The sequence below is a fragment of the Schistocerca piceifrons genome, chromosome 9 (assembly GCF_021461385.2).
Source record: "Schistocerca piceifrons isolate TAMUIC-IGC-003096 chromosome 9, iqSchPice1.1, whole genome shotgun sequence".
Lineage (NCBI taxonomy): Eukaryota > Metazoa > Arthropoda > Insecta > Orthoptera > Acrididae > Schistocerca > Schistocerca piceifrons.
In genome coordinates, this window is record NC_060146.1 from 180189388 (window position 1) to 180217254 (window position 27867).

General features: G+C 41.3%; 1 protein-coding gene across 1 annotated transcript; it reads right to left on the reverse strand.

Annotated features, from left to right (window-relative positions):
- Positions 1-27867, reverse strand: LOC124716980. The gene is made up of 6 exons (XM_047243584.1): positions 27734-27867; positions 9054-9167; positions 7150-7378; positions 4738-4823; positions 4319-4475; positions 1-1698 (listed from the first exon to the last, which is right to left on the reverse strand). Exons 2-6 carry the CDS (start codon positions 9126-9128, stop codon positions 1622-1624), a joined length of 624 nt encoding a protein of 207 aa, XP_047099540.1. The 5' UTR covers positions 9129-9167; positions 27734-27867; the 3' UTR covers positions 1-1621.

Genomic DNA, 27867 nt, shown 5'->3' on the forward strand with positions numbered 1-27867 from the left:
TACGAGTACAGAAATTTGTCATTTATTAATTTCAATAAAAATACATTTAAGTATTATTCTTCAGTCAGTAACATCAAATAGTGAAAACATACATTTGTTCTACAAACTATACACAATATAAGATGAAGACAATCATCATTCACTTACAAAAATGGAAATGCAATAACAGAAATGCACATAATTGAAGTAAATAGGATTTTTCCTGGTATAATGAACAACACATATCAAGTAGATGCTTCACTACAAGAGTAGTGACATGAACCTGGAGCTGTGCTAATGCAAAATGAGTGAAATAAGAGAGTGTATTTCACTGACACAGATTGGCTGGTGTGCTTAAGCTGAATCTCATATGCCTATGAAAGATATATTTTTGCAAGACAGGTGCAGGCTGGTAAGAGTGCAGAGGAGCCATTTATTAGGGTGGTTGTGAGTCTTTACTGTTGGGTCACCTGCAACACCAGAGAAGCAGGATATACCACCAGTAAAACCAGCTACCCCCAACCCTAAGTGTTACATGTGCAAAATTAAACAAAACATACCGTGCAGAAGAGAGATGAGTTGCCTAAACTTGTATTTAAAAAATTTAATTTGAGGCACCCTAGAGAACTGAAACACAATCTCCAGTGATAAACACACAAAGGTGTTAAGATAAAACATTTTCCGTGAATATGGAAAAAATTGGAGTTGCTTGTGCAATGCTGATGTCCGTAAACCAATAACAACAAAAATCCGTGTTCCTGTCTGCTACTTGACATATGAGTTGCATATTACACCACCTAGTAAGACAGAGTAAATCACAAACAGAATCAGTTTAAGTGCCTGAGGAAGACAAAACAGTTTGAAGTGCTAAGAAGAACACCAGAATTTCTGCACAGCAGTCGTACTACTGAAAAACCAAAGGAGATAAGAAAATCAGAATTGAATACATCATGTCTTACAATGACACAACATTTGTAAATCTTGTTTTTAAGATGTAGCTGTTTCAGTGCAGTTCTGCTTTATGAATGATTTAAATCTCCTAAAATTGATTGCAGCCTTTGCTACACAAAACTCAGTCAATTAAGTTACAGAACGTATTTTTAAAACATGTTAACACAGATACTATTTTGATTCTCAAATTTGTTTTAAAGCTACTTCTTACTATCACATTAAAATCAGCTGAAGAATTGAGTACATTCTTGTGTACAGATTTTAAGAGATATTCGAGGACTGCAGTTTAATATCATGTATCATAAAAATACAGACTGTGTGCTGATAAAACAGGTGAGACATATATACAAAAATCTATGGAAAACAGTGTGAAATCAATTCTTGTACTTCTCAATGGTCTCTGGAATTATTTATGAAATTCTCTCTTTGTGTAAATGGAAACAGCAAGTTGAGGCTGAGGTGTAAAGCTGATGAAATGTTAACACTGTGTGTAATGAGTGTTGCATCTGGATTCCAGATGCACTGTCAAAACCAATGATGGTGCACACAAGAATAAACCTGAGAGTTTGAAGCAATTTCACCAGCAACACATTTTGCAAAAGTGACGATGACTGAAACTCCCCAACTGCATACACTTCCATTACAAAGGTGCACACACCATCCTCTGTCTGCCTGCCAGAATAGCAGATCTTCAAACGTATCGGCGTGGGTTCTCACGGAGGGTCTGGTAGTAGCTGTACACAACCAGCAGGAAGTACACACTGAGCACTGAAACAGGAAAGTGTGACAATGTAAGATTACAAGCAAATCAAATCATGTTGTACTACTGCAAACAAGTCAGAGTGTCTAGATATGAGAAAATTAAGCATTTTGTTTAAATTGAAGTAAAGTGGAACTTTCTTCAAGAAACTGTAGAAGCCTAACAACCTCTATGCTGTATTAACAATACACTGACACTACATTGCTTAACACTTATGAAAGATAAATTTAACACTGACAACCAAGCCTGAACATAACTCAGGCCATAATATTGTGTTCCAAAGACCGTGCCTGACTATAGTTTGAGCTACAACTTTCTTGATGCATGCGCTACCTGTCACTCAGAAAGTGGACTCATTTCATATGAAAACAATGTACAGGCATCTCACTATCTGCCCATCACATGTGCTGCCTTCTGTTATCAGTTTCCAGAACATTAGCAAATGTAACACCTTAAAACATGAATGGCTGATCAATATGTGATCATGGTGATGTAATTTCAAGCATGTACTTATTAGATTTCACAGTTTGACGTAATACTGCTACAAATATGTCATGTTTGTTCAGCGAGCAAGACATTTTGGAAGCCCAAGAGGAAGAAATTACTCATTAACTCATCTAACCTTTTTTTGTTTGAAGGATAATTATTTCTGTAATCTTTATTTTACAGATTTAATCCCTCTCAAAGAACTGAAGTAAACATGAAAATAATTCTTCAAGCTTACTGTTTTTAGTATGTACTAGTCTTGATGATATATCAGTTACATATGTTCCAGTGACACTGTAAATGAAGTCATAGATGGCCAGCTTTCTAGGTCCAACATTCTTCTACATCAAGGGCATCCATAGCCAGTGGCAAGGGGGAGGGGGGGGGGGAGGGGAGAGGGTGTGCTCACATGAACTGCAAGGAAAAGAAAAATTTTAGTCTAATCAGGCATTTTTCTTTCAAGAAAATGATTCAAAAGTCAGTATTGTACCACTGCCACTCATCTTCTAAAGTGTTGGTGAATACTCCTTACCCCAGGTCTAGTGGCTGACCTCCCTTCAAAAACATTCAATGTTGTGATTCAGTTCAAGATTGCCCATTCAAATTTTATTGTTGATGCTGAACTATGTAGTGAAGGGCTAATGCACAGAGTTAACATGACTGATCCCAGTTATTTTATGTTATATGTGCATAAATAAGTACACAACTGAAGTGCTATTTGTGGAAATATGTAGATATAAAAAGTCATTCTCCTGGGTAAATTTGTTTACATGCTAATAAGCAAGTCACAACATCATCATCATCATCATCATCATCATCATCATCCATGGCAGCAGTGGGCATCTTCCACTCTACCTATATTCCTCCATTCATTGACAAATATGGAGTTTTTTTTTTAATCACCTCTCTTGAAATTGATATTGCAGCATTTTATGCAGCGATCTCTGTCCTCTCACACCTAAATAGCAAGCCACTGCAAATTAGATTGGTTTGTACCAAGCACTATTTTTCTACATGCCATCTTTTTCACTTCTTGCTCTCTGTGCTGTTTGTTTTTGTTTTATCAGTTTAGCAATGATACTTGCATTCCATATCACTAAAGCCATTTTTGCTATCACACTGAAATCAACTTGATTTCTTTACCAAGTTTCCTTTATAATATACCATTTTATTTATAACACTTGGTTAGATTCTTTTTTGTGTCTATTCAATTTGTAACTTGTGGAATGTCATTGAAATTTCTACACTTGAAATTTTTTTCTGCAGATACAGCCATTGCCTGTGTTAATTTCTGAGTGGTTCCTTGTATATAACCTTCACTGTATGCCATTCATATCTGGTTTCTGCTACAGGGTTATTTACAGCAATGTGTGTAATTTTTTGTACCAAGTTGCTTTTTTCTTTAAATATCTGGATTATTTGGGTCATAATAACAGCTACGATAGATCTCATCCTTTCATAATGGAACAGAATTTTAAAAAATGGAGAACAGAAATCAGGGTGGCAACTACCTTTTGAGGCAGCTCTTGATACCACGACAATCCACTGTTGCCAAATTGTAGATCTGTATGTTGCTGTTAAATTCTAGTAGGTGAACTGAACAAAATTAGAAACATTTCAAAAGGCTCCACCCTGTCTCAAAAATGAAGTAATGCTTTTGACAATACATTGTATCAATCACAGAACATTCATACAGGAAAGGGCCAACAAAACCAGGCACAGTTAATGAAAAAACACACACACACACACACACACACACACACACACACACACACACACACACAGAGAGAGAGAGAGAGAGAGAGAGAGAGAGAGAGAGAGAGAGAGAGAGAGAGAGGGGGGGGGGTCACTTCTTTGGTGCTCAGCTCTCACCCTACAATGATAATAATAATAATAATAATAATAATAATAATAATAATAATAGGAACAATATCGAGAATTATGCATTGTCACTGTGCGAAGAAGAAGCAGAGTTACTGTGCCACCAGTCACTTTACACTTTTAGAATTAGGAAGTAAAATGTATTTGTATTAAACTGATTGAATTAGTCTAACATACATTGTGAAAATTGCTTCCTGTGATGTTTCTAGCACCACAGACAAGCAACTATAGCACCAGTCTCTATAATAATGGTATACTTACACACATAGAGGATGACAAAAACAACTGCAATAAAGCCAGCAGTAGCAGTTTCAGCCACCGCGATGAGAGCAATGCATGTGATAATGCCTACGACAGTTGATGCTATGACCACCAGGGTTTCCACAACCACCCATGGAAGTAGCATGCCAGCCTTTTCCTGAAATATAAAAGAAAAAGCTGACATTACTGGCAAGAAATTTGCTTCCTTAATATGTGTTATTTTGGGAGAACTATGTATCTGTCACGTTGGAAACAAATTTCCTCAGACATGATGATTAAAAAAGAATTATTTCAAAGAACTGAGAAAATGTGCTTTTTTACCAAAATCAGATTACAAGCAGCAGGAATGGAGCAAAAAGTTTCAAAAAAAAATTTTGTTCTGTTTCTGTTGAATAGTGTGTGTGCAGTAAGAGACTTACCTGAATGGCTCCGAAGAGGAGAAGTATGCCACAGATAGCCTGGATAATAGCAAACACGAGTGTTACAATTAGCTGCGTCTTAGTAACTGAAACAGCATGAAAATTATCAGTTGAGTTTCTCATAAGTGGGATATTAATACAAAAGGCAATGAAGGAATCACTACAAAAATCAGTAATTGTAGTATATCTGAATTCTGCCAACACTGTCATGACATGTAGTAACAAGGTGGTTTGGTAACTCAGTTGGCACTACATAAGCTTGTTCACACATATGAGCCCATAACTGTTTCTGGTTATAATTTGCTTATTGTATTAGCTCTATGATTATAATTATATTTCCACTGGGGTGCCTGTTGTTTGTAATTAACCCTTAGAATAATGGTTTGTATTTCTGTGAAAGAGAAGGAAGTGTGATGCAATTCTCATATTACCCTACCTGTGTAATTCTCTTCATGTCTGCATAGCTACTTAAACCTACATCTGTTTTACTATTCAGCATTGGCCTCCCTGTGCAATTTTCATCCCGCTAATACCTTCCACTTCCAAATTAACTATCTCTCTGCATCATGAACCATCCTATCAACCTACCCCCTGGTTAGATTCAGTACTACTTCATTAGTTCCAATCATCTAATCTTCAGCATTCTTCTTTAATACCCCATTTCAAAAGCTTTTGCTCTCTTCTTTCCTGTGTTGTGTAGTCTCATTTCTATGTAAGGCCACATTCCAAAGAAATACTTCCACTGTCACAATAATTGCCAGCTTGAACTCTTTCCTGCATCTTACTCCCTAATCTAATTCCTGCAGTATCATGTGATTTAGTTCAACTACATTCCCTCATCCTTTTTTTACTTATATTGTTGTCCATATTGCAACCTGCTACCAGACACTATCCATCCCATTCAACTTCGTTTGCAACTTTTTTTGTACCTTTGACAGAATGTCATGAGCAAATCTGAATGATTTTGTTTATTCTTCCTGAACTTTAACTGCTTTTTTCAAATTTATTCTTTGTTTCCTTAACTTGTCTGTCATTGTACATATTGAATAAATTATGGGATAGACTACAATCATTCTGTCTTTCTGCAGTTACTGTCTTCATTTAATGTCCTTCAATACTTCTAACTGGAGTGTGGAGTGTGGCGTGCGTGCAAGTTGTATATCACCTTTTGCTTCTTGCATTTTGTCAGTGGTAACTTCAGAATTCTGAAGACTGGTTTTACATGAAGCAGGCAGTTTAATTACACCAACATCCCCATGTGTCTCAATAAAGTTTAATGCACTGCATTTCAAAACACCGTTGATATATCACCATGTGTTGTTTGTGCCTGTTACTCAGAGATAGATTTGATTATTCTTCTAATGTGACTTCATGGAGTACTGCAGTCCATTAAAAAAAGGAGTGCAGTAAGGTAGCTAGCCATGATTTTTGTCTACAAACATAATACAAATCATATTTTTAGCCCATCTGGTATGAAAAAACTTGTCATGCATTGAATCAGACATTGAATAAGGTATTATGAATGAACCCCTTAATGTAAAACCCCAAACTATCTCAATTTTATTATTTTGATAGAAACTTAAAATCCTGAGTACTCTGGTAGCTTAGGAATGGACGTAAAAATAAAATAAAAAAAGAAATCTGCGTACATCTGTTTCAACACTGATACTAAGTGTCTGGCCACTAGAGGACATCTGGTCCTACATTTATAGTCTGGCTGCCACGTTTTGGTTGAGGAAGTTGCCACTACATATCGTCTTCACTGTGTGCAGTTTCTGATACTCGACAACAAAATGCGCCCTTTCAGCCCCTTTCCTTGAATGAGACAGTGCTTTCAAAAAAGGATGGCTGTAGTGATCCTGAGTTTGATATTGAATTTATCAGTACAGAAAATGAAGAATGATGTGACGTTACTTCATTAGAGATATAGTGATGACAGTTCCTCACACGAGTGAGAAGTGCGGAGCAGTGGTACAAGATTAATACATGCACAGTGCTCTGTTCTGCTTCTTCAAGGATTATGTACACAGGAAATCATCGTGAAAAACATGGTTAGACTGCATAGCTACACAGAAACTAAAAAATGACTTCTAGTTTAAGGATATTTTAGTCAAAGTCCATAACAGGAGTATACTGAGGATTTTATTACTCGTGATCTTCAATATTTTGTAAGTCAGTATTTTGAGCTTTAAAATCTCTCTTTGTATGTGTATCTGTAATTATATTCATTGCAGGACTTTTTTTGATAATAATTTTAAAAAATAAAATCATTATTGTAAGGAATTACTGAATGAATGTTGTGTGAGAGATATCTGAAACGGCAGTTATATTAAATGCTAACAGCTTTCACTCTGGAAGCCAGGAGAACCACAGATATTAAGTTACGCGGTATGCTAACTCCACATTCCTCACCTTTAGTCTTGTAGGGTAGCGCTTTATTCACTGTCCTGGTCAAACTGCCATCACTGCCCTTCAGTCCAAAATCGTTGTCTAATTTCTCAGCTGTATCTCTAAGTTGTTTCTCAATATCTGTATGTACAAGGCTGTTAAAGTTATCTATGGCATAATTTAGATCTTCATCAACATACTGATGGGTGTGCAAACTGTTCGCTGTTGTTGCAATCTGCACGAGGCTCGCAATCTGCAATGGAAAAAGAAATACATTTGCACTCAGTTGGTTCCAGGTTATGGTTGGTACATTATAATTAACAATTTTATACAGAGTCGTAGTCTGGCTCCTTAGTGATCAGCCTTTTTGTTCAGAATTAAATAGGTGTCATACAGAATAGTTTGTATCTTTGCTGAAAGTAGAAATGGAGACACAGTCACCCCTTAGGTTCAGAAGGTTGCCTATGGGCGTGTGTAGCAAAACAAATTAAGGGAAAGACAAGCACCTTGTCAACAATATGGTTTACAATTTTCTTTGAGTGTTCAACAAATGACAGTATTCAACTCTTCATATAGGTTACTAATCAGGAAGTATTTTCAAGGTGGTATAAAGAACTGAATACCAATATTCTCATCTCAGTAATTATGGGAAAAGATGAGAATCATGCTTTAAGTGCCTAAGATATGAGCCATTATGCTGTGGGATATTTCATGGTGATGTTATTGTACATAAGACAAGAAAAGATTTAGTTTCTATTTCTAAGACAGTGTTCCACAGCTGAAGCAGTCTTAGGTTTTTATGGCTGTAATGTCATGGAATTTGAACTTGAAAACTGCGAATAGTGCTAACTGCAAATAGTGCTCCCAGCTATAATATACCTTCTTTTGCCATGTGGAGAAGCATATACCCATACTCCAAACATTCCCAATAAAGTTCAAATACCGTGACGCCCTTTAGGTGAATGCGCATCTCCCATAGAGTTGTAAGTTACCAGTATTGGACAGACTTTGAACATGTGTAAATGCCCAAGGAGAACATTTGCCAGTGTTATAGTTCACAGACAATGTAACCTTTCTGTGTAGATGTAAGAACAACTTAGGGTTGCTGTGGAAAGGCACAGACAGTAAACTTTTGCAGAACACAATGTGGAGGTTAACAAAGGAAAGTCAAAGGTGAATAGTTACTTTCTGAATACCAAATAGGGGGTGATAAAGTGTGGCAGAAGTGATATACTTCTATCTAGCACAGAAGGTCTCACAGAATGGCTGAAACAAGGAAGGCAATAGTGGAATGCTGGCATAGGCTAATAAGTTTCTTTAAAAAGCTCTGTTGACAAGATTTGATGATATGGAAGTGGGAAATCAGTTCCGTGAAGTGTACATCTGGGATGCTGCATTATGGAGAAATGAAACAGACCACTGTATTCCGAAGAATTAGGAGAAAATGATAAAGGAGAAGAAATTGCAGTCATCTGAAATGGAATGCTATTGAAAAATGTCAGAAACTCTGTGGGCAAACAGTTCCAATGAACAAGCATGTTCTAAGTAGAATATGTGGTAAAAGAAGTGTATGAAAGGACCTAAACAGAAGAAGGGACTGGTTGGTGGAATATCTGCTACGGCATCCAGGAATAGTTTAACTGGGAGTGGAAGGAGCTGTGGAGGGGAAAATAGGCTTGTAGAAAGAGGACTTGAATATGTAAAAATGCTATGGAGTATGTTGCATGTGGTAAGAACTAGGTAGGGGTGTGAAGGTTAGGCAAAGGTGCATCAAACCAGTGGAAAAGCAGACAGCTTAAAAGAAAATCATTTGGCACTGGAAAAGAGGGCAGTAGTGAAGTACAGCAGTCAGGTGCAGTAGTCAATGCAAGGAAGCCACATTACTTTAATTACTATGATGACTGTTTTTTTTTTCGCTGTGTACTCACCACATACAAGACAGCAATGATGATGGTGCCCGTCTTCAGGGAGCACCCACAGCAACACTGGTTGAGAACTGCCATGTCTGCAACTCTTTCTGGTTTTGTGATGGGGACGTAGCTCTGTAACAAAGGGATGATGGTCAAATTCCATGCAGAAGCTTGAAGCATATCCAGAAATTAAATGTCGAAATACATAGTTGTCATTGGCAACACTGTTTATACCACACACATTCTTTGCTTTCTGATCATCCTTACTGTTATTAATCTATTATTTGTATTTCTCTGGTTGAGATTTGTGATGTGTGTGAGCATAAGTAACTGCCTCCTTTGTCTACCCAACACCAGAAAGAAAAATTATCTGCACTTTCCTCTAGTGTATCTAACTACACTATGTGCAGTTGGGAACCAGCCCATCATTTGTCCAAATGAGTGTGACAGTCACGTAAAAACCCACCTCAGGCTGGCTGGAGTAAATCAGCTGTCACTGGTTGCCGCACAAATTCTATATGGGACCAGCTTGCCTCCCTGTCTTGCAAAAACCTAGCGTTCAGAGCTGGTGTTTCTCATTTATTGGTAGCCACAGCAGAATCTGCTCATAACTATACTTCAGCATCTGAATATTGGAATCACAAGCAATCGTTTTGCAGGCTAACAGGACAAAAATTTCAATTAGGGTGATATATCAACTAGGGTTATATGTTGTCCTTTCTACTTAATGACAGAATGAGTGAAGTTCTGTTTTTGTAGACATGCTTAAAGCATTTTGTCAAGTAAAAAAATTAGCCTTCATGATTGATAGTGTCTTTGATTACCATTTATTTTTTGTGTCTTCTCTGGTTTTGGACTCTGCATTTACATTTTCTGTTACATCTTCAGAAACAGCAAAGGACTGTGTTTTAGTTATGCATAATGTTTAAAGATGAATTTCAACAAAAGTTGAGCAATGATAATGGAATAAATTTGAATTAAATCAGGCAATACTTAAGGAATTATATTAAGAAATGGGACATGAAAGTAGTAGATGAGTTCTTATTGGAGCAGCAAAATGTGTGATAATGGCGAAGACAGAGTGGATATGAAGTTCAGACCGGCCAAAACATTCCAGAAAAAAAGAAATTTGTTAATATATGAGTGTTACTACGTCATTTGAAGGTAGCAGGTGGTTATAACTGAAGTGCAGCTATTCTGAGAGGTTCAATGTGGGCTATAATTATCGCTTGGCAGTGGAACGTAGTAGTTATTCTAATATGTTAATGCAGGATGGATTTACACTGGAAAAGAATTAGTTCCAATTTAGGCCATCAAATGCAAATCCTGCACTGCGAATGAATGAATGAAAGACATACAGAAATGTTTCCATATGTAATGCATCAGGAATGGGACATGGGCTGAAAAGCTGAAACAATTGAGAAAGGTGTAAAGTTGATTTTATTATTAGCCACCACTTACACAACCAAAGATTTTGAAGAGATGCTGCACAGCCCCTGATTGTTCCTTGTAGCCATTGCCAGAATTAATTCTTTTTCCAGCGTGAATCTGTTCCACATTAATGCACTTAAACACCTACCAGGTTTCGCTGCCATACAGTAATTACAGCCTACATTGGACCTCCGTGAGTGGCTGCACTTTAATGATAACCACCTGGTATTTGTTTAAAGTGTAGTACTGTAAGGAAGTGAAATGTCGACATGAATACTTCTGACAGAGCAGAGGCTTTTAAAATGTGGTATTCCAGAAGAAAGTGGAAGATTAGCTGGATTGTCCTGATAACTAATCGAATTAAGGATAAGGATGTATACAACAACTCAGTGGCGGCTGTTGTGCACGTGAGCACCCTAACTTTTGACTCCTTGCGGATTTATTGGTTATTTTTCTTTGAATGCTGTTCAGATGTTCACCGTATCTGTTGCGCTGTGCTACATGGCTCCTCTAGAATCGGTGATACTTGGCATCAGGTTCGCAGGCGCGACGTAATTGCCTTACCGGCCCAATACATGCTGGTTTGATGGACAACGTGCATGATTCACGGCGTGCACGGCTAGCTCTTACCGCTCAACAAAAAGTTGACGTCAGTGCGTCTAGGTGGTAGCACGCTGTAACAGACTTTTATCCCAGTGGATTGGCATAAATCCCGCTAGACATTAGCGTATTCCTCAGATATAGTGTTGTAGTTTTAATGATAGATTTTTCTATTTTGTGGGATTCTAAATGAGATAATATACGAAGTTCTGGATTTTGTCATACAGTAATCCGTTTGAGTCACTGAGAACCATGGAGCACATCATTGCCGATTCTGAGACTGTGGCATTAATTGATACTTCTGAAGTCCGTTTACTGATCATATGGTGTGTCAGGTTTATCTATGCTTAGGCCCTCATCGTATACATGAAAATTCACGAAATCCTGTCTCACTGGTTTTTCCGATGTTCACTTAAATGTCGGGTCGAGGACGATGTGCTTTTGGCCTTTATGGCTCTGAGATCCTCATCTGTATTCTCGTCAAATGACCTTTGTTGGTTGTTCACTGTGCAGGAATCGGCTTTCCTGTGCAGCGTCGACCAGAACTGTTGAATCTGTTTTAACTGCTTGCAGAAAAGGAAATTACCAGGAAAAGTTGGGCGCAAAGGAATTAGGGCCACCCACACCAGATCCGTAGTCGGAGAAAGCACGAAATAAAATAAGCGTGACTACAACCGAACATTTAGCCAAGGAGTATATAACAAGCTAAGTTCTTGTGGGGGTGCTACTTTAGAATGATTTTCAGCCTGGAAGTTAATTTGGTAACTAATACACATATTAGGGATCTTGTATATTTGTCCGACAAATAAAAGCACGAAGACTCCCAGTTACACAGAAATGCGAAACCGAGAAGAGTGAAAGCTTAAACATTATTTCGTTCTTGCCATAAAGTGTACTTAATTATGTACAAAACAGCAAAATTCCACAAAAACTATTCTTCCTTTTTCAGACAAGTTACGCATGTTGTAATTATTATTTTATTATTATTACTATTGACAGTGGCTGAAGTGATAGGAGCAACTGCATATTTACTTCGCACTACCATATCTGAATTTAAAAATGTGTGAACAGCCAGAACGTACACTTACCTGCCATTGCCACAACTTGACTAAAAAGACGGATCGGTTGATGTGGTATATTCTGCAACACGAAGGTTCAAAAAAATGGCTCTGAGCACTATGGGACTTAATAGCTGAGGTCATCAGACCCCTAGAACGTAGAACTACTTAAACCTAACTAACCTAAGGACATCACACACATCCATGCCCGAGGCAGGATTCGAACCTGCGACCGTAGCGGTCGCGCGGTTCCAGACTGAAGCGCCTAGAACCGCTCGGCCATTCTGGACAGCGCCAACACGAAGGAATCGACATTTAATGATGGACGGAAGTGTGAAGGATAAAAATTGCAGGGGGAGCCCAAGGGATGAGCGCATTAAGTAGTTCAAATGCATGCGGGTTTGCAGTGGTTAATCGCAACTGAAAATCCTTACGTTGGACTGAGTAGCGTGGAGAGCTGCATTAAACCAGTCTTCGGACAGAAGACCAAAACAAGAACAAAAACGTATCTTTTTAGGCTCTTGTCGCAGTTTTACTGCTGTAATTTCTACCGTGACAATTTTCACCTCCGACGTGAATTCAGTTGACGGCATATTGTAAACATTGCCGATAGAATGATTGCGGTATGTGTAAATGGCACCTCACGGCGCCATTGGCGAATGGGTCATCATACGATATATTATGGCGTCAATTTAGTTGTACGTAAAATTCCGGCTTCATCGGACGGTATGTTGTGGGAATGAGAATTCTTATAGGGTCGTATAGGGTCTATATCGCATGCTAATGACGGACGCAGTGCCTAGCTTCAACGGCAGTTTCGTAGTGATGTTGTGATGGCCTTGGTTCTGCAGCCGTCTCCTCTAGAGAGCCACTGACTGTTCGGTTTCAGGGCACATGCGCAGTACGGCTTGTGCCACGCCCAGTTGGCGCGGCCTGGCTCGCTTTCTTCCGGCGTGACGTCACTACGACGTGACGTCAGAGCTGATGTGGGTCGAGCTGTCAGGCGGCCAAGTATACGCGCCAGGCGTTCTTCTGGGCCGCTTCGCTCGAGCTGTAGCATTCGGAAAGAAAGCAGGCTTCTCGGGACTATTGCACCAGAACATTCAAGTATGTTTTGCGTTTGAATAACGGCGCAGTTACAGGATACAGGTTGCTGGCATGTTCACTACAACATAAATTTATTTTTATCGATTCAGCTTCAAACACATGTATCCTCCAGCACGCATTTGCATTGCCAAGAGTACATATACTAAATTATGACGCTGGCCTTCCACCGGTTAGTAAGCATCACTGACAGTGATAATTCTATAACTTTTACAACTACTGGAAAACGGACCTGTAGAAATAATGTGATTCATAACACACTACTGGCCATTAAAATTGCTACTCACAAAGATGACGTGCTACAGACGCGAAATTTAACCGACAGGAAGAAGATGCTGTGATATGCAGAGCATTCACACAAGGTTGGCGCCGGTGGCGATACCTACACCGTGCTCACCTGAGGAAAGTTTCCAACCAATTTCTCATACTCAAACAGCAATCGACCGTCGTTGCCTGGTGAAACGTCGTTGTGAAGCCTCGTGTAAGGAGGAGAAATGCGTACCATCACGTTTTCGACTTGGATAAAGGTCGGATTCTAGCCTATCGCGATTGCGGTTTATCGTAACGCGACATTACTGCTCGCGTTGGTCGAGATCCAATGACTGTAAGCAGAGTATGGAATCGGTGGGTTCAGGAGGGTAATACGGAACGCCGTGCTGGATCCCAACGACCTCGTATCACTAGCAGTCGAGATGACAGGCATCTTACCCACATGACTGTAACGGATCGTGCAACCAAGTCTCGATCCCTGAGTCAACAGAAGGGGACATTTGCAAGACAACAACCATCTGCACTAACAGTTCGACGACGTTTGCAGCAGCATGGACTATCAGCTCGGAGACCGTGGCTGCGGTTACCCTTCACGCTGCATCACAGACAGGAGCGCCTGTGATGGTGTACTCAGCGACGAACGTGGGTGCACGAATGGCAAAACGTCATTTTTTCGGATGAATCCAGGTTCTGTTTACAGCATCATGTTGGTCGCATCCGTGTTTGGTGACATCGAAGTGAACGCACATTGGAAGCGTGTATTCGTCGTCGCCATACTGGCGTATCACCCGGCGTGATGGTATGGGGTGCCATTTGTTACACGTCTCGGTCACCTCTTGTTCGCACTGACGGCACTTTGAGCAGTGGAAGTTACATTTCAGATGTGTTACGACCCGTGGCTCTACCCTTCATTCGATCCCTGCGAAACCTTACATTTCAGCAGGATAATGCATGACTGCATGTTGCAGGTCCTGTACGGGCCTTTCTGGATACAGAAAATGTTCGACTGCTGCGCTGGCCAGCACGTTCTCCAAATCTCTCACCAATTGAAAACGTCTGGTCAATGGCGCCCAAGCAACTGGCTCGACGCAATACACCAGTCACTACTCTTGATGAACTGTGGTATCGTGTTGAAGCTGCATGGGCAGCTGTACCTGTACACGCCATCCAAGCTCTGTTTGACTCAATGCCCAGGCGTATCAACGCCGTTAATACGGCCAGAGGTGGTTGTTCTGGGCACTGATTTCTCAGTATCTATGCACCCAAATTGCGCGAAAATGTTATCACATGTCCGTTCTAGTATAATGTATTTCTTCTTGAGGTAGCAATTTTAATGGCCAGTAGTGTATAAAGGGTGATCAGAAACTTTCCGTTCGAATGTCGTACAGTCGAAAATAGGTGTACCAATCGGGCAAAATCGCCGCGAGGTTTGAGGCAGTCGTCCTATCGACGGACCAGGCTTAAGATACACGTTTGGTAAAACACCGTATACTGCTGCCTGAAAAGTCCGTAGCTGCCTTGCTGCACGTCTCCGTCCGACAGAAATCGTCGATCTTTGAAGGCCTTTTTTTTAAGGGACTGAAGGCATGATACTCAGTTGGGGACAGATCAGGAATATAGGACGGGTGCTCGAGTATCTCTCACTTCAGTTGGCATAACTTTTGTGCTACGACATTTGCGATATGGGGACGTGCAATATCATGCCACCCTTTGCGCATCTTTCCACGTTCTCTAACTTATGTCTGACGCTGTTTTTCCTTAAGCAGCCGAGAAAAGAAATTACAGCACGCTGGTCCTTTTTGGACGCATTTGGAAATAACGCATTTATCGAGAGCGCGTTGGAAAGATATGAATGCCCTACTAATCCTCTGTCTCCATTTCGGTGCTTATGTACCTGCCTCGGGGTCGCGCTACGTTGCTTTATACGCTGCAGCAATGCCCTCCAATGGAAACCTTTCGATCCCCCCCTTAAGTTTGATAGTATGATACTGTGGCTAGATACATACTGTATTACCTACCTACAGACTTGATATTTAACTCCGACGAGTCTCAGGGTTTTTTTCTGTCGTTAGGTGCTTCTTTCACCTATAACAGTTACGTGTCTGCGGGTGCCTCCTGGACTGGTGAAGTCAGTCGGGTCTGAGAAAGGCAAGAGGACGCACCAGCTCCTAACCAAGATTCTGGTTCAGGGCGGCTGACGAAAATGTGGATATCTTCATCTGTACCCCGGGAGACAACTTACGGTGTGCGGCGGAGGGTACTTTGTGTATCTGTGTCGTTTCCTCCTCCTCCAGTCGCGAAGTGTCCACACGGAGAACGATTGTTGTTATGCCTCCATGTTTACTCTAACCACCTTTATTTTACGTTCACAGTCTTTACGTGAACTGTACCTAGGGGGAAGAAATATACTGGCTGACTCTGCTAGGAAAGTACACTCACGGAATTTTGACAGTATACAGCAGTGTGACAAATAACACCTCCGTTCCAACGTATGCCACTGGAATTGGATGAGCAGGTCGACGACGCTCCCTTGCTCTTTATGAAGAATTACCCCAAATTATGTTGGCATATGAAAGCAATGAGTGAAAATAGGCATAGTAGGCTAATTTACTGGTAAGTTTATCACCAAAATTTGCAATAACCATAACAGCAGAAGTAGGTAAACCTAAACGTTTCGACACATCAGTGTGTTTTTTCCAATTCATTTCCTCACCAATGCACACACTTCCAGAAATTCTGAATATTCTGCCTTGGCAACAGCCTTCTCTTCAAAGTCCATATCTATCAGCGTTGTCCTGCCATTTACTGTCCGGAACAGTATATACTTTGTTTTCTGAAAATGTCGTGGGAGTCCAATAGCAGAAAACCACTTAATTTTGTGAAAGACTATTCACATTACATTGCTGGTGTATGTCTAGAGTCTAACCATTATGTATAAAATTCAAACTACTGATTAGCATTAGCATCGTAATACAGTAATGTAAATTCACTGTATTAAAATTCGTGCAAATATTTCACTTCTTCCCATATCCCAGAGACAACTCTCCGTGTGGTCCGTGATGAAAAAAAAAAAAAACCTGTGCTGGCGTGTGGATCGTCGCCTCTTTCGACGTGGGTCCCGCGCTCTTGAGCACTTACGTCATCGAGAGGGGGGCGGGTCAATTGGGATCTCAGTTCGCGCTCTGGCCAGACTAACAAAGGAAGTGCGTGACCTCGAACGTTCGCAGAGGTACGAAAATGTGCTTAGAATGTAAATCACTCATCCTAAAAACAGTGGTTGTTCCCACTCGCGTGCAAAATGCTCGTGTCATCAGCTAGTGCCATCGGTGGCATCTTTTACTTTCACAAACAAGTACTTAACCTAGGTATGTGAATAGCGCAATTGCAGTAGCACACCGTCTTTGACAATGTTTGTAGTGTATTATAATGTAAAGAGTGTACAATTGTATCAGAAGGCGAATTAGTCCCATGAATATTGTCAAAAGTTTAGAGGAAAAGTTGTGACGTGCCGTGTACCACAATTAAAGTTAAACACGATCATTTCTTTAGACTTCATAATCAAATTTCTTAACCTAACAAGGGAACCTCCCCATCGCACCCCCCTCAGATTTAGTTATAAATTGGCACAGTGGATAGGCCTTGAAAAACTGAACACAAATCAATCGAGAAAACAGGAAGAAGTTGTGTGGAACTACGAAAAAGTAAGCAAAATATACAAACTGAGTAGTCCATGTGCAAGATATGCAACATGAAGGATAATGTGAGCTCAGGAGCGCCGTGGTCCCGTGGTTAGCGTGAGCAGCTGCGGAACGAGAGGTCCTTGGTTCAAGTCTTCCCTCGAATGAAAAGTGTACTTTATTTTCGCAAAGTTATGATCTGTCCGTTCGTTCATTGACGTTTCTATTCACTGTAATAAGCTTAGTGTCTGTGTTTTGCGACCATACCGAAAAACCGTGCGATTAGTAGACGAAAGGACGTGCCTCTCCAATGGAAACCGAAAACATTTGATCGCAAGGTCATAGGCCAACCGATTCCTCCACAGGAAAACACGTCTGATATATTCTATACGACACTGGTGACGGCATGAGCGTCACATGACAGGAATATGTTTTCGACCCACCTAACTTTTACACTTAGCGAATGGGTAAAAAGATTCTTCTACCTTGCCCGATTTAGGTTTTCTTGTGGATGTGATAATCACTCCCAAAAAAGTGATGACAACATAAGAGTTTGTCACATAAACTGAAAATAAAAAATTAACCTTTACACTCGAGGGAAGACTTGTACCAAGGACCTCTCGTTCCGTAGCTGGTCACGCTAACCACGGGACCACGGCGCTCCTGACCTCACATTATCCTTGCTGTTGCCTATCTTGCGCATGGACTACTCAGTTTGTATATTTTGCAAATTTTTTCGCAGTTCCACACAACTTCTTCCTGTTGCAAATGTAATTAGTAAGGCGTTTAACATTGGCCTGCTTGAATGCAAAAGTGATGTTGAATGGGAAAAAGTGTTTTAGTCAGATGAGCATATCGTTCAGTTCCGCTTTTCTCTGACCATTCCGTTGAAGCCCCATACTCGCAGTTTGAAGACCGAAGAGCTGTGCAACACTATCAGATCACTCGGAAATTTTTTTGTTGGGATAGAGTAATTATTTCAAGCAGAGAGAAGTGTAGCAGTAACTCATGAAAGTGACATACGGTTTTTCTGGTCCTATTATACAGATATTTTGTTTCTTCGCGTTACTAAAGTTGCCCTCTTAGACCTTCAACAGGGTATTTCTCAAATGTGGTGAGACGGGCATGTTTTCAGACGATTAGCTCATACCGCTGTTTTTTTTGGGTGAGATTTATAATCCAAGCACGTTCGAGGTCACACTTCCCACGTAGGTATTAGCTGTAGCTGCGTACGGGAGTGAAGCAGAGGTCCGGTTATTATATGTACGTGAAGAATTTTTTCTGAAGGCGATTTCAATCAGATATTCTTTCCTGCGAGCTACATCGCTTTGTACGATAGACTGGGGAAATTGGAACACCAATTTTCCACTGTCATCGCATCGGATGTTGTAAAATAAAATCGCCATGGGCTGTTCAAGTAACGTTAATTCAAATCTAATAACGTCATCGATAAAAAAAAAGCACTCCGTCTTCAGGCCACAATGGCCTACAGGGACCATCCGACCGCCGTGTCATCCTTAGTGGAGGATGCGGATAGGAGGGGCGTGGGGTCGGCACACCGCTTTCCCGGCCGTTATAGTATTCTTGACGCAAGCCGCTACTATTCGGTCGAGTAGCTCCTCAATTGGCATCACGAGGCTGAGTGCACCCCGAAAAATGGCAACAGCGCATCGCGGCCTGGATGGTCACCCATCCAAGCGCCGTCCACGCCCGACAGCGCTTAACTTCGGTGATCTCACGGGAACCGGTGTATCCACTGGAGCAAAGCCGTTGCCAACGTCGTCGATAACCGGCGATATTTCTACAGGTGAACAACACGCTAGTTTTAAGGTACATTTAAAACGAGAGATTGCCGCAAACCGGGAATCGAACCGTTACACACAGTCCACGCGAAAGTGTCAGCGAGGTGCTGAAGGAACCTCAATTGGGATACTTTGAAGACAAGGGAAATTATTCTCGCAGAACCATGTTGTGAAAAGTTAGAAAAATTCTTGATAATTTTGTTGACCCCGTCGTCTATTGCTTAGGGATCATGAAAATACGATATGGATATTACGGCCCCTACGTAGAATGAATGACAAAACCCACAGTCGATGAATGACATTGTATGGACATACACAAGCCAACTTGTCTCTTCCCTCGGGCGTGGGTATGTATTGTCCTTAGCGTAAGTTGGTTTAAGTTAGATTAAGTAGTGCATAAGCCTATGGACCGATGACCTTAGCAATTTGGCCCCACAGTACTTACCACAAATTTCCAACTTGCTTTGTTTATTTCTTCAGCGACCCTGCAGATGATACGCATAACATAACGCTGTATGCCACAGGAACGCGTTCACAATATTGCATTGGTTGCCCGGGACATATTGCGCCTTACCAAAATTCCGTGGATTTTCCAGAAATTTTATTTTGTAATTGGTTTTTGCCACATTTTACTTCTTAGACATGAGACAGCGTGCTTTAATTACAGACGATGTATTGTGTGGTCAAACTTACGCTTATTATTTGTATTTTGCATACTGTGGACCTTGTTTTTTTTGGTGTGTGTGTGTGTGTGTGTGTGTGTGTGTGTGTGTGTTCCTTTTTCTTAGTACACACATCAAATCGGCCAAGCCACAGAAAACGACATGCACACACATAATGCAAGATACACATATGAATTTACAATCACGGTAAGGTCAGTGCGTTTTTTCGTAGAAAAAAATTGTAACATCAATGAACGAAAAATAATCGTAGAGTTTATGATGTGTTAGCAGTAATTATTCTGTTAGTACCGTAGAACTCGAACCTACACATACTGAATTTTTGTGACCTGTTCACCACCTTCACTGATCTAGCAGTGTATATTTTACTTAAATGTGCACGTATATGATGGATGTGTGGCGAAAAGGCCGAATAGTAAAGAACCAATAATAGAAACACCCATGTCTGACGACAAAATATATCGCTCCTATTGTAACGTACGCTACATCTAACGTAACAAGGCGGACGTGCTAGAAAGCAATTAAAAATTAAAGTAAAAGTTCCGAAAAAATGTACGGGAATTCTATGCGGGCACAATAATAAATTATACCAAACTCAATCATGAACGTGTCGCATACGTACAGAATGTATTTTGTATCTTAACCTGTATCTCCTGCAGTATCGCTGTTGATGAGCGTACCGGGTGATTCAAAAATATAGAATAGATTTCAGTTATTATGGACAAACTATAGAAGATAGAAATACATTGCGCGTGCCATTGGATACAGGAACGTTCGAAGTTTTTAGACTGCTGCGCTGTTTGTTCGTAGCAAAATGGTGAGTACGCCACATGAGAAATCATTTTGTGTATACGAATTTGCGCGAAGTCAATCCACTGTGCAGGTGCCGGCTCGGTGGCCGAGCGGTTCTAGGCGCGAAGTCCGGAACCGCGCGACTGCTACGGTCGCAGGTTCGAATCTTGCCTCGGGAATGGATGTGTGTGATGTCCTTAGGTTAGTTAGGTTTAATTAGGTCTAAGTTCTAGGGGACTAATGACCTCAGATGTTAAGTCCAATAGTGCTGAGAGCCATTTGAACCACTGTTCAGGTGCAACTTGCATTCGGCCTCCGATTCACTCAGAGGCCGCCTCTGAACAAGCAGATTTATGACTGGTACACAAAATTGTTGGAAGCTGGTTGCATGAACGAAGGTAAGAGCGCTGGTCATCCACACACGTCTGATGACAATGTCGAGCGTATCCGTCAGGCATTTCTGCTTCCTTGTGCGACGGTGTGGCTTGGTCTGCAACGACGCCTGCGTATGAAGCCTTAGAAGTTGCAGTTGGTGCAGCAGCTGTGTCCCGGCGACCGTAACAGAGAAAGTACGAATCGACATTTCATATTCTACCGGATAAAGTAAACGCCGTAATAAAATTCTGGCGGCGTTGTCAATCATGAATGACTCACCGAAAATGACTTTTGTGCCGTTTCTGCTCTCAGAGCTTATGGACGTTTCTTTTTTGGGGAAGATTCGAATGATTTCATTTTCATGCATGATGGCGCCCCGCTCACTTTGGCCTTTAGGTGCGGCGTTATCTCAACACCGCCCCAAGACGTAGGATTGCAGGAGGTGGCCAACAAAATCCTGTTTATTGCTTTCCTCCCAGGTTAACAGACCTCACTGCCTGCGATTTTTTTTTTTCTGTGGAAGTACATAAGACAGAGGCTTTGTCCCACATGTGGCAGTACTTTCAAGAGCAGAAATCAAATTGTTTAAGGTATCGATTCAGTCAACTGCGACCTGTTGGTTCTTGTGCGGAATAAAATGTACTACCGATGTTTCTCGAGCAACACATGGTGATGGTGCTCCTGCTCAGTGTATGGAATAGTGTCTGTGCGGACATAAAACTCTGAACCTTCCTCTATGCAGTGACATGCGCAGTGTTTCTGTGTTTGACAGTTCGTGACAAAGAACTGATATCTTGTACGCCTGGTTGTTAGGAAGGAGTTGAAGTTCGTGGTATGTAACTCATATGACCAGATCACATTTTCTGTAACGTTGAGACGTGTTGAGTGTGCTGTTCACTTATGTTTTGTACTTTTTTGTAACAGATGTCTGAAGATTGGTGTAATCCCGAAACGCGTAACATGTTCTAGTAAAAGAGTCAATTGAACATCTCATAACTTTATCGCGATTGTACAGCATTGGTTTCCAATTATTAACTGATATCTTTGTCTTTGACTCATCTTTTGTGGCCCGATACTGGCCGCACCAGAAATAAGAATACTGAAACAAGGTGCCTCGTCTACGTGTATACAAACAACGTCATTCACGAACTTCATGCAGGCCGCTGAACACCGTAAAGACAAAATAGTCATTTTCCCCTCGCGCAGCGTGCGAACACAATAGAACTAAAATACACCAATATTTGTACGATGGACCCTCCTCCACGCGCTACAGTGGCTTTTGGAGTTACGTATGTCGACGCATATTCGAATAATTTGCATACCACGTGGTCGTCCGACCGAGGTAACGGATAACATTCGAAACTTCGCCTTGACATTCCCACGGGGAAAGTGAAGCTTACTCGTTGCGAAACCTGTCTAAGGTCACAGGTGTACAGCCTGTAGCCAAAACAATACTTCAGGATTCCGTGTGCCTATAACTGACGTTAAGAAGTGCCAGTCCCGAGCTTATGATGTTTGATCACCTCGAACCCTTATTTTTCCTTCTCTCCACGTACCGAAGTGCTGAAACCGGTCCTCAGAAATTGTTCCATCTTTCAGTCATCGCACGAATGCCGAATTGCAATGGTTCAAATTGCTCTGAGCACTATGGGACTTCAGATCTAAGGTCATCAGTCCCCTAGAACTACTTAAACCTGACTAACCTATGGACATCACACACATCCATGCCCGAGGCAGGATTCGAACCTCGCGGATCACACTCGCGCAGTGATACCTGAACGCACGAGGTATTATAACGAGTGTACAGACTTCCGATTAGTCAGTCTGCATTTGTCTGTATTAGTCTGTACCAGTCTATAGTCAAATTTCAGTCTGCGCCTAATAAGATTACCATATTCCTGTACATAGCCATGAAGATAAATGAACAGACATTTTGTCAAGTATCAGAGATATGTGACAATAAGATTAACGTACCAAGGCCAAAGGAACTTCAGATTGTCAATTGTAAATAGCATCCAGAATCCAGTTACGTGATGTTTATGCTTGTTATCATTTTAATAAATGTGTGTGAAAATTAATCAAGTTCTGTTTAAAGTTGGTCACCGTCAATCTGCTGCTCTAAGCATGCAAGTGGCATTTCTATCGTCTGACCTAACGGCAGAAGATAAACACGCCACGATAAGACCACGAGACATATTGCTGACACTCGCCTACTTCGTTAGAGCGACAAGTCAAATAATCTGATGGTGTGTGTACCGAAGGCCTTACAGTACACACACCACAGAAGGGCAGCACGTTTTGTATTATCCCGAAAGAGGGGAGAGAGAGTCACCGAAATGATACAGGATTTGGGATGGACATCATTAAAACAAAGGCGTTTTTCGTTGCGACGGAATCTTCTCACGAAACTGCAATCACAAACCTTTTCCTCTGAATGCGAAAATATTTGTTGACGCCGGCCTATGCAGGGAGGAACGATCACCACAAAAAACAGAGAATTCAGAGCTTGCACGGAAAAATATAGGTCTTCCTTTTCTCCACGCGCTATACGAGAGTGGAATAGTAGAGAATTGTGAAACTGGTTCGATGAACCCTCTGCCAGGCACTTAAATGTGATTTGCAGAATATCTATGTAGATGTAGATGTACACGTCGGTCAGTGGGCCTGAAGATGGCATAGTAAATCGCTGAAACTGGTAGCCAAATAAGCTAACTGTTCGGAAGCTAGACGGCTGAAAGGTGATACGACACCCTGTAGAAAATTAGATGTCACATGGAGTTTTATCGACTCATTTTTCTCCACGCGCCACTCGTGGCAGGGCAAGGAAGTGTGACAGCAAAAGTACCCTTCGTCACGTACCTTATCGGGCAGTAAAGCCTTCTGCTCTTATGTCGGCAGCTTGCTAGCCTGAACTGAGACAGACCGATGTGGCAACACTGGTAGCAAACGCCAAACAACGAGAATTTGCTAAATTCTTGAGTGGAGTGATCTTTTTCACCAGTAGCGTGCGACAGCTTTCTGCTCTTTGTGACCCTGGAGCGTGCTTGACTGGAACATCTCCGACTCGGCTCTCTCTCTCTCTCTCTCTCTCTCTCTCTCTCTCTTGGACGTAAACACGAGAGATTACCTTGTCACCTATCGACGCGCCGTCGGTGGAAAGGCTAACGTGAAGAAAGTAGCGCCCGGTAGGCACGTTCGACTATCCACACATACCGCCGTAACGTTGTTGAAAAGCGCATCATTAACACACGCCCTCGCCGCAGCTGGGAACTATTCGCCAGTGAGTCCTGTGGCGGCAGCAGCGAAAGCTTGCGTTCAGAAATAGTCACCTGGAGCTATACTTCCATCAACGCACGTTCAGCAGAGGTATAAACAAACACACTTTCAGCGATTGGTCGCCACTAACTGTGCACCTTCAGCAAGGTGTTGGAATGTCATTGGAAATAGGACCTACTTCTGGATTACGTATTTTTTGTTATTGTAACACGAACGATAGGTCGACGAAGGCTGAAAACAAGCATTTAAAGTCTTAAGCGTTTTTTTCTACTCACTGTCCTGAAAGTTTTAAGCCGTGCAGTTCTTGCTTTAAGCCTCTCTCCCTCACTGGACATACGCTTTGTCTCACGCTAGTAGTACCCACGGGGGTTTTTCGGTTCGTGTGCGTCGTCGAAATGTGTGGTGACCATGTTCCACATTGAAGCATTTGCGCGGAAATCTTAAAAAGCACAGATTTATCTTAATGTTTTAGGGAAGTCTACAAACATACCACTGATGTGAAAGGTGGCAAAAACCTATACTACTGAACAGACAAAGTCAGTTGCGGGTTGCCTACCTAACGACTTCCAGCGGTAACAAAAATTTATTTTCAGTATTTCATATACTTATTTGGCGAATTTAAAAATTTAAAATTATGTCATTACCTGCTCATTAAGATGTATAATGTTAGTTTAAGATTTTAACACAAACTAGTATTGAACTTACATATATATACTGTGGAAGCGTAAATCACGACGCCCAAATACCCGGATTATATTCACCCAGGTTTTGGAAGTCAGAGCTCTTAGCGACCTGAACGAACTTTACACATAATTTCAAACCTTTTCGAAACTTTCTCGCTAACACTCCCCATAAAATAACGAAAAAATTACCAATAACTACATTTTCACTGTTCGGGCACGACGTTACAATTTATTACTTCTGTTCCTGTTTACAAATGGCATACCTGGAATTTGACGTCTGATTGTCTGGTCGTAAACATACGTTCATTTCGTATTTCTCGATTTCGAGAAGGCTTCTAACACTCGCTTTCTGTCTCACGCTAGTAGTACCCACGGGGGTATCTGATAAAATTGCGCGCCTATGAAATATCGTCTCGCTTGTGTGAATGAATTCGTCATTTATGTCAAAGGTCACATTTCGTAGTGGTGACGGGAGGCCATCTATGGAAAACGTTGGGTGGGGGTGGGGAGTCAGATATGGTAACAGTTGCGGAATCAATGTTTCCTACTGATGTTGACTGCCAGCTACATGCGATAACTGAACAGCTTAAAGGGCGGGAAATCAGAGTTCGCACAGAAAACTTTGAATGTACTTTTTTGCACTTGCTATTTGAGTGTAGAACGGTCAAGAAAGTCTCAAAAGTGGTTCTGCGAATCCTATGGCAGACACGTAAGTGTAAATTACAGAGCACTCGTGTAGATGTTGACCTGTAGCCGCAGCGTAATCCTCAACTGGCGCATTACACTTGCCTGTTAAGTACGCCAGAAAGTCTGTGCGTCGGCCACTTGGCTGCAGTATGAAGTAATCCTATGGTACGCGACTGTACTCGATATGGCGTGGTGTACCTACTGCGGGAAGGGGAATTATCTGACCTGACAAATGACGTACACGAATTCATGGCGCAATGTTGACTTCCGTAAGTATCTAACCCCCGGCGCTACGTCTCACGCAGAACGCGTCCGGGAAAGATAAGCTTACGACGTTATACGTAGTGACTATAATTTTAATTTTATATATCGCCCACGTTTCACTTCCATACATGGCTACACTCCATAATAATTTTAAACACCATATCGGAAGTAGGCTTCATACACTTTGAAAGCGAACTGTGTCCAGATTCATCCACATATTCTGTTCAAGAAGTAGCGAAAGGTACTTTGAAACATTTCCACATTTTAAATTATTTCTTTTTCTGTTCCACTAGCAAATGGAACATAGGAGAAACGATTGCCTTATACGCTTAATTTGTCCTAAAGCCAGATGAAAGCTGAGGCATTAGATTCGTTTTGCAGTCTGTTGCAAATTGAGGTTGTCTAAACTTGCTCAGAATTGTTCGGGTAAAACATCCTCTTCTTCCGAAGCTCACGGAGCAATTCTGTAACACTAGTACTTGGTCGAACCGACCGAGCAGCCAATTACAAGACAAATTCCTACGCATTTCTCAAGAGACCAGGGCAAGAGTGCGTTATTGAAATCTTGAGTGTGGTGACACGCTAGTCTGTAGCTTATTCCTAAATCTTGGATATGTTGGGAAAGTGATAATTTGGTAGTTTCCGAAGTCAGCAAATGTGACTGCCAAATAAATGTGATAAATTGACCTTAGCGTAGCCTGTTTACGTTGGTGTCGTGTTTAAACGCACTTTGCCATATCTGCCGCAATTTTCATCATCGAAACTAAAACTGCGAGGTAAATTCGTAAAACATTTATTAGGCACTGGAGAATTATCTGACGAGTAAAATATATATATATATATCGAATGATGTTATTCAATCTGTATATTGAGCAAGTAGTAAAGGAAACAAAAGAAAAATTCGGAGTAGGTATTAAAATCCATGGAGAAGACATTGTAATTCTGTCAGAGACAGCAAAGGACTTGGAAGAACAGTTGAACGGAATGGACAGTGTCTTGAAAGGAGGATATAAGGTGAACATCAACAAAAGCAAAACGAGGGTAATGGAATGTAGTCGAATTAAGTCGGGTGATGCTGAGGGAATTACGTTAAGAAATGAGACACTTAAAGTAGTAAAGGAGTTTTGCTATTTGGGGAGCAAAATAACTGATGATGGTCGAAGTAGAGAGGATATAAAAGGTAGACTGGCAATGGCAAGGAAAGCGTTTCTGAAGAAGAGAAATTTGTTAACATCGAGTATAGATTTAAGTGTCAGGAAGTCGTTTCTGAAAGTATTTGTATAGAGTGTAGCCATGTATGGAAGTGAAACATGGACGATAACCAATTTGGACAAGAAGAGAATAGAAGCTTTTGAAATGTGGTGCTACAGAAGAATGCTCAAGATTAGATGCGTAGATGACATAACTAATGAGGAGGTATTGAATAGAATTGGGGAGAAGAGAAGTTTGTGGCACAACTTGACCAGAAGAAGGTATCGCTTGGTAGGACATTTTCTGAGGCATCAAGGGATCACAAATTTACCATTGGAGGGCAAAAATCGTAGAGGGAGACCAAGAGATGAATACACTAAGCAGATTCAGAAGGATATAGGTTGCAATAACTACTGGGAGATGAAGAAGCTTGCACAGGATAGTGTAGCATGGAGAGCTGCATCAAACTAGTCTCAGGACTGAAGACCACAACCACAACCACAACAACAACAACAAATCGAATGAACTAGAAAACGAATATAAGAGCGTCCACTGACTTACTGAGATAAGAACAGCACAACCCATCTGCGGATGTGTAATAACCGTAAACTCTCCATCTATACTCTGCAAACCACCGTGAGGTGCATGGCAGAGGGTGGAACGTCGCTGCGTATGATGTCAACACCTTACGCGCCAAACAAACCTTCCAAATAGTTGAAGTCGAACACATCGCGAAAGACTATTGAAAGACCGACATTCACGTTAGAGAGTTGTGAATAAGACGCCAACAGTCCTCAGAGGAACACACCTTGACAGCAGACTCCTTGTAGATTCCAGCAGGGCCTCACGAATTCCTCTTCTACTCACACTGACTGCTCCACTTGTGAAACGGCCCGCGCGGGGCCGGAGTATAAAAACAGCCGCGACAAGCGGGCACGGCGG

Excerpts from the sequence above, each read along its gene's own strand:
- LOC124716980 (XM_047243584.1), bottom strand. The coding sequence starts at position 9,128 with ATGGCAGTTCTCAACCAGTGTTGCTGTGGGTGCTCCCTGAAGACGGGC. Across the intron at positions 4,476-4,737 it reads TCCTCTTCGGAGCCATTCAG|GAAAAGGCTGGCATGCTACT; the intron begins GTAAGTCTCTTA and ends TTTATATTTCAG. Across the intron at positions 1,699-4,318 it reads TTTTGTCATCCTCTATGTGT|TGCTCAGTGTGTACTTCCTG; the intron begins GTAAGTATACCA and ends TTCCTGTTTCAG.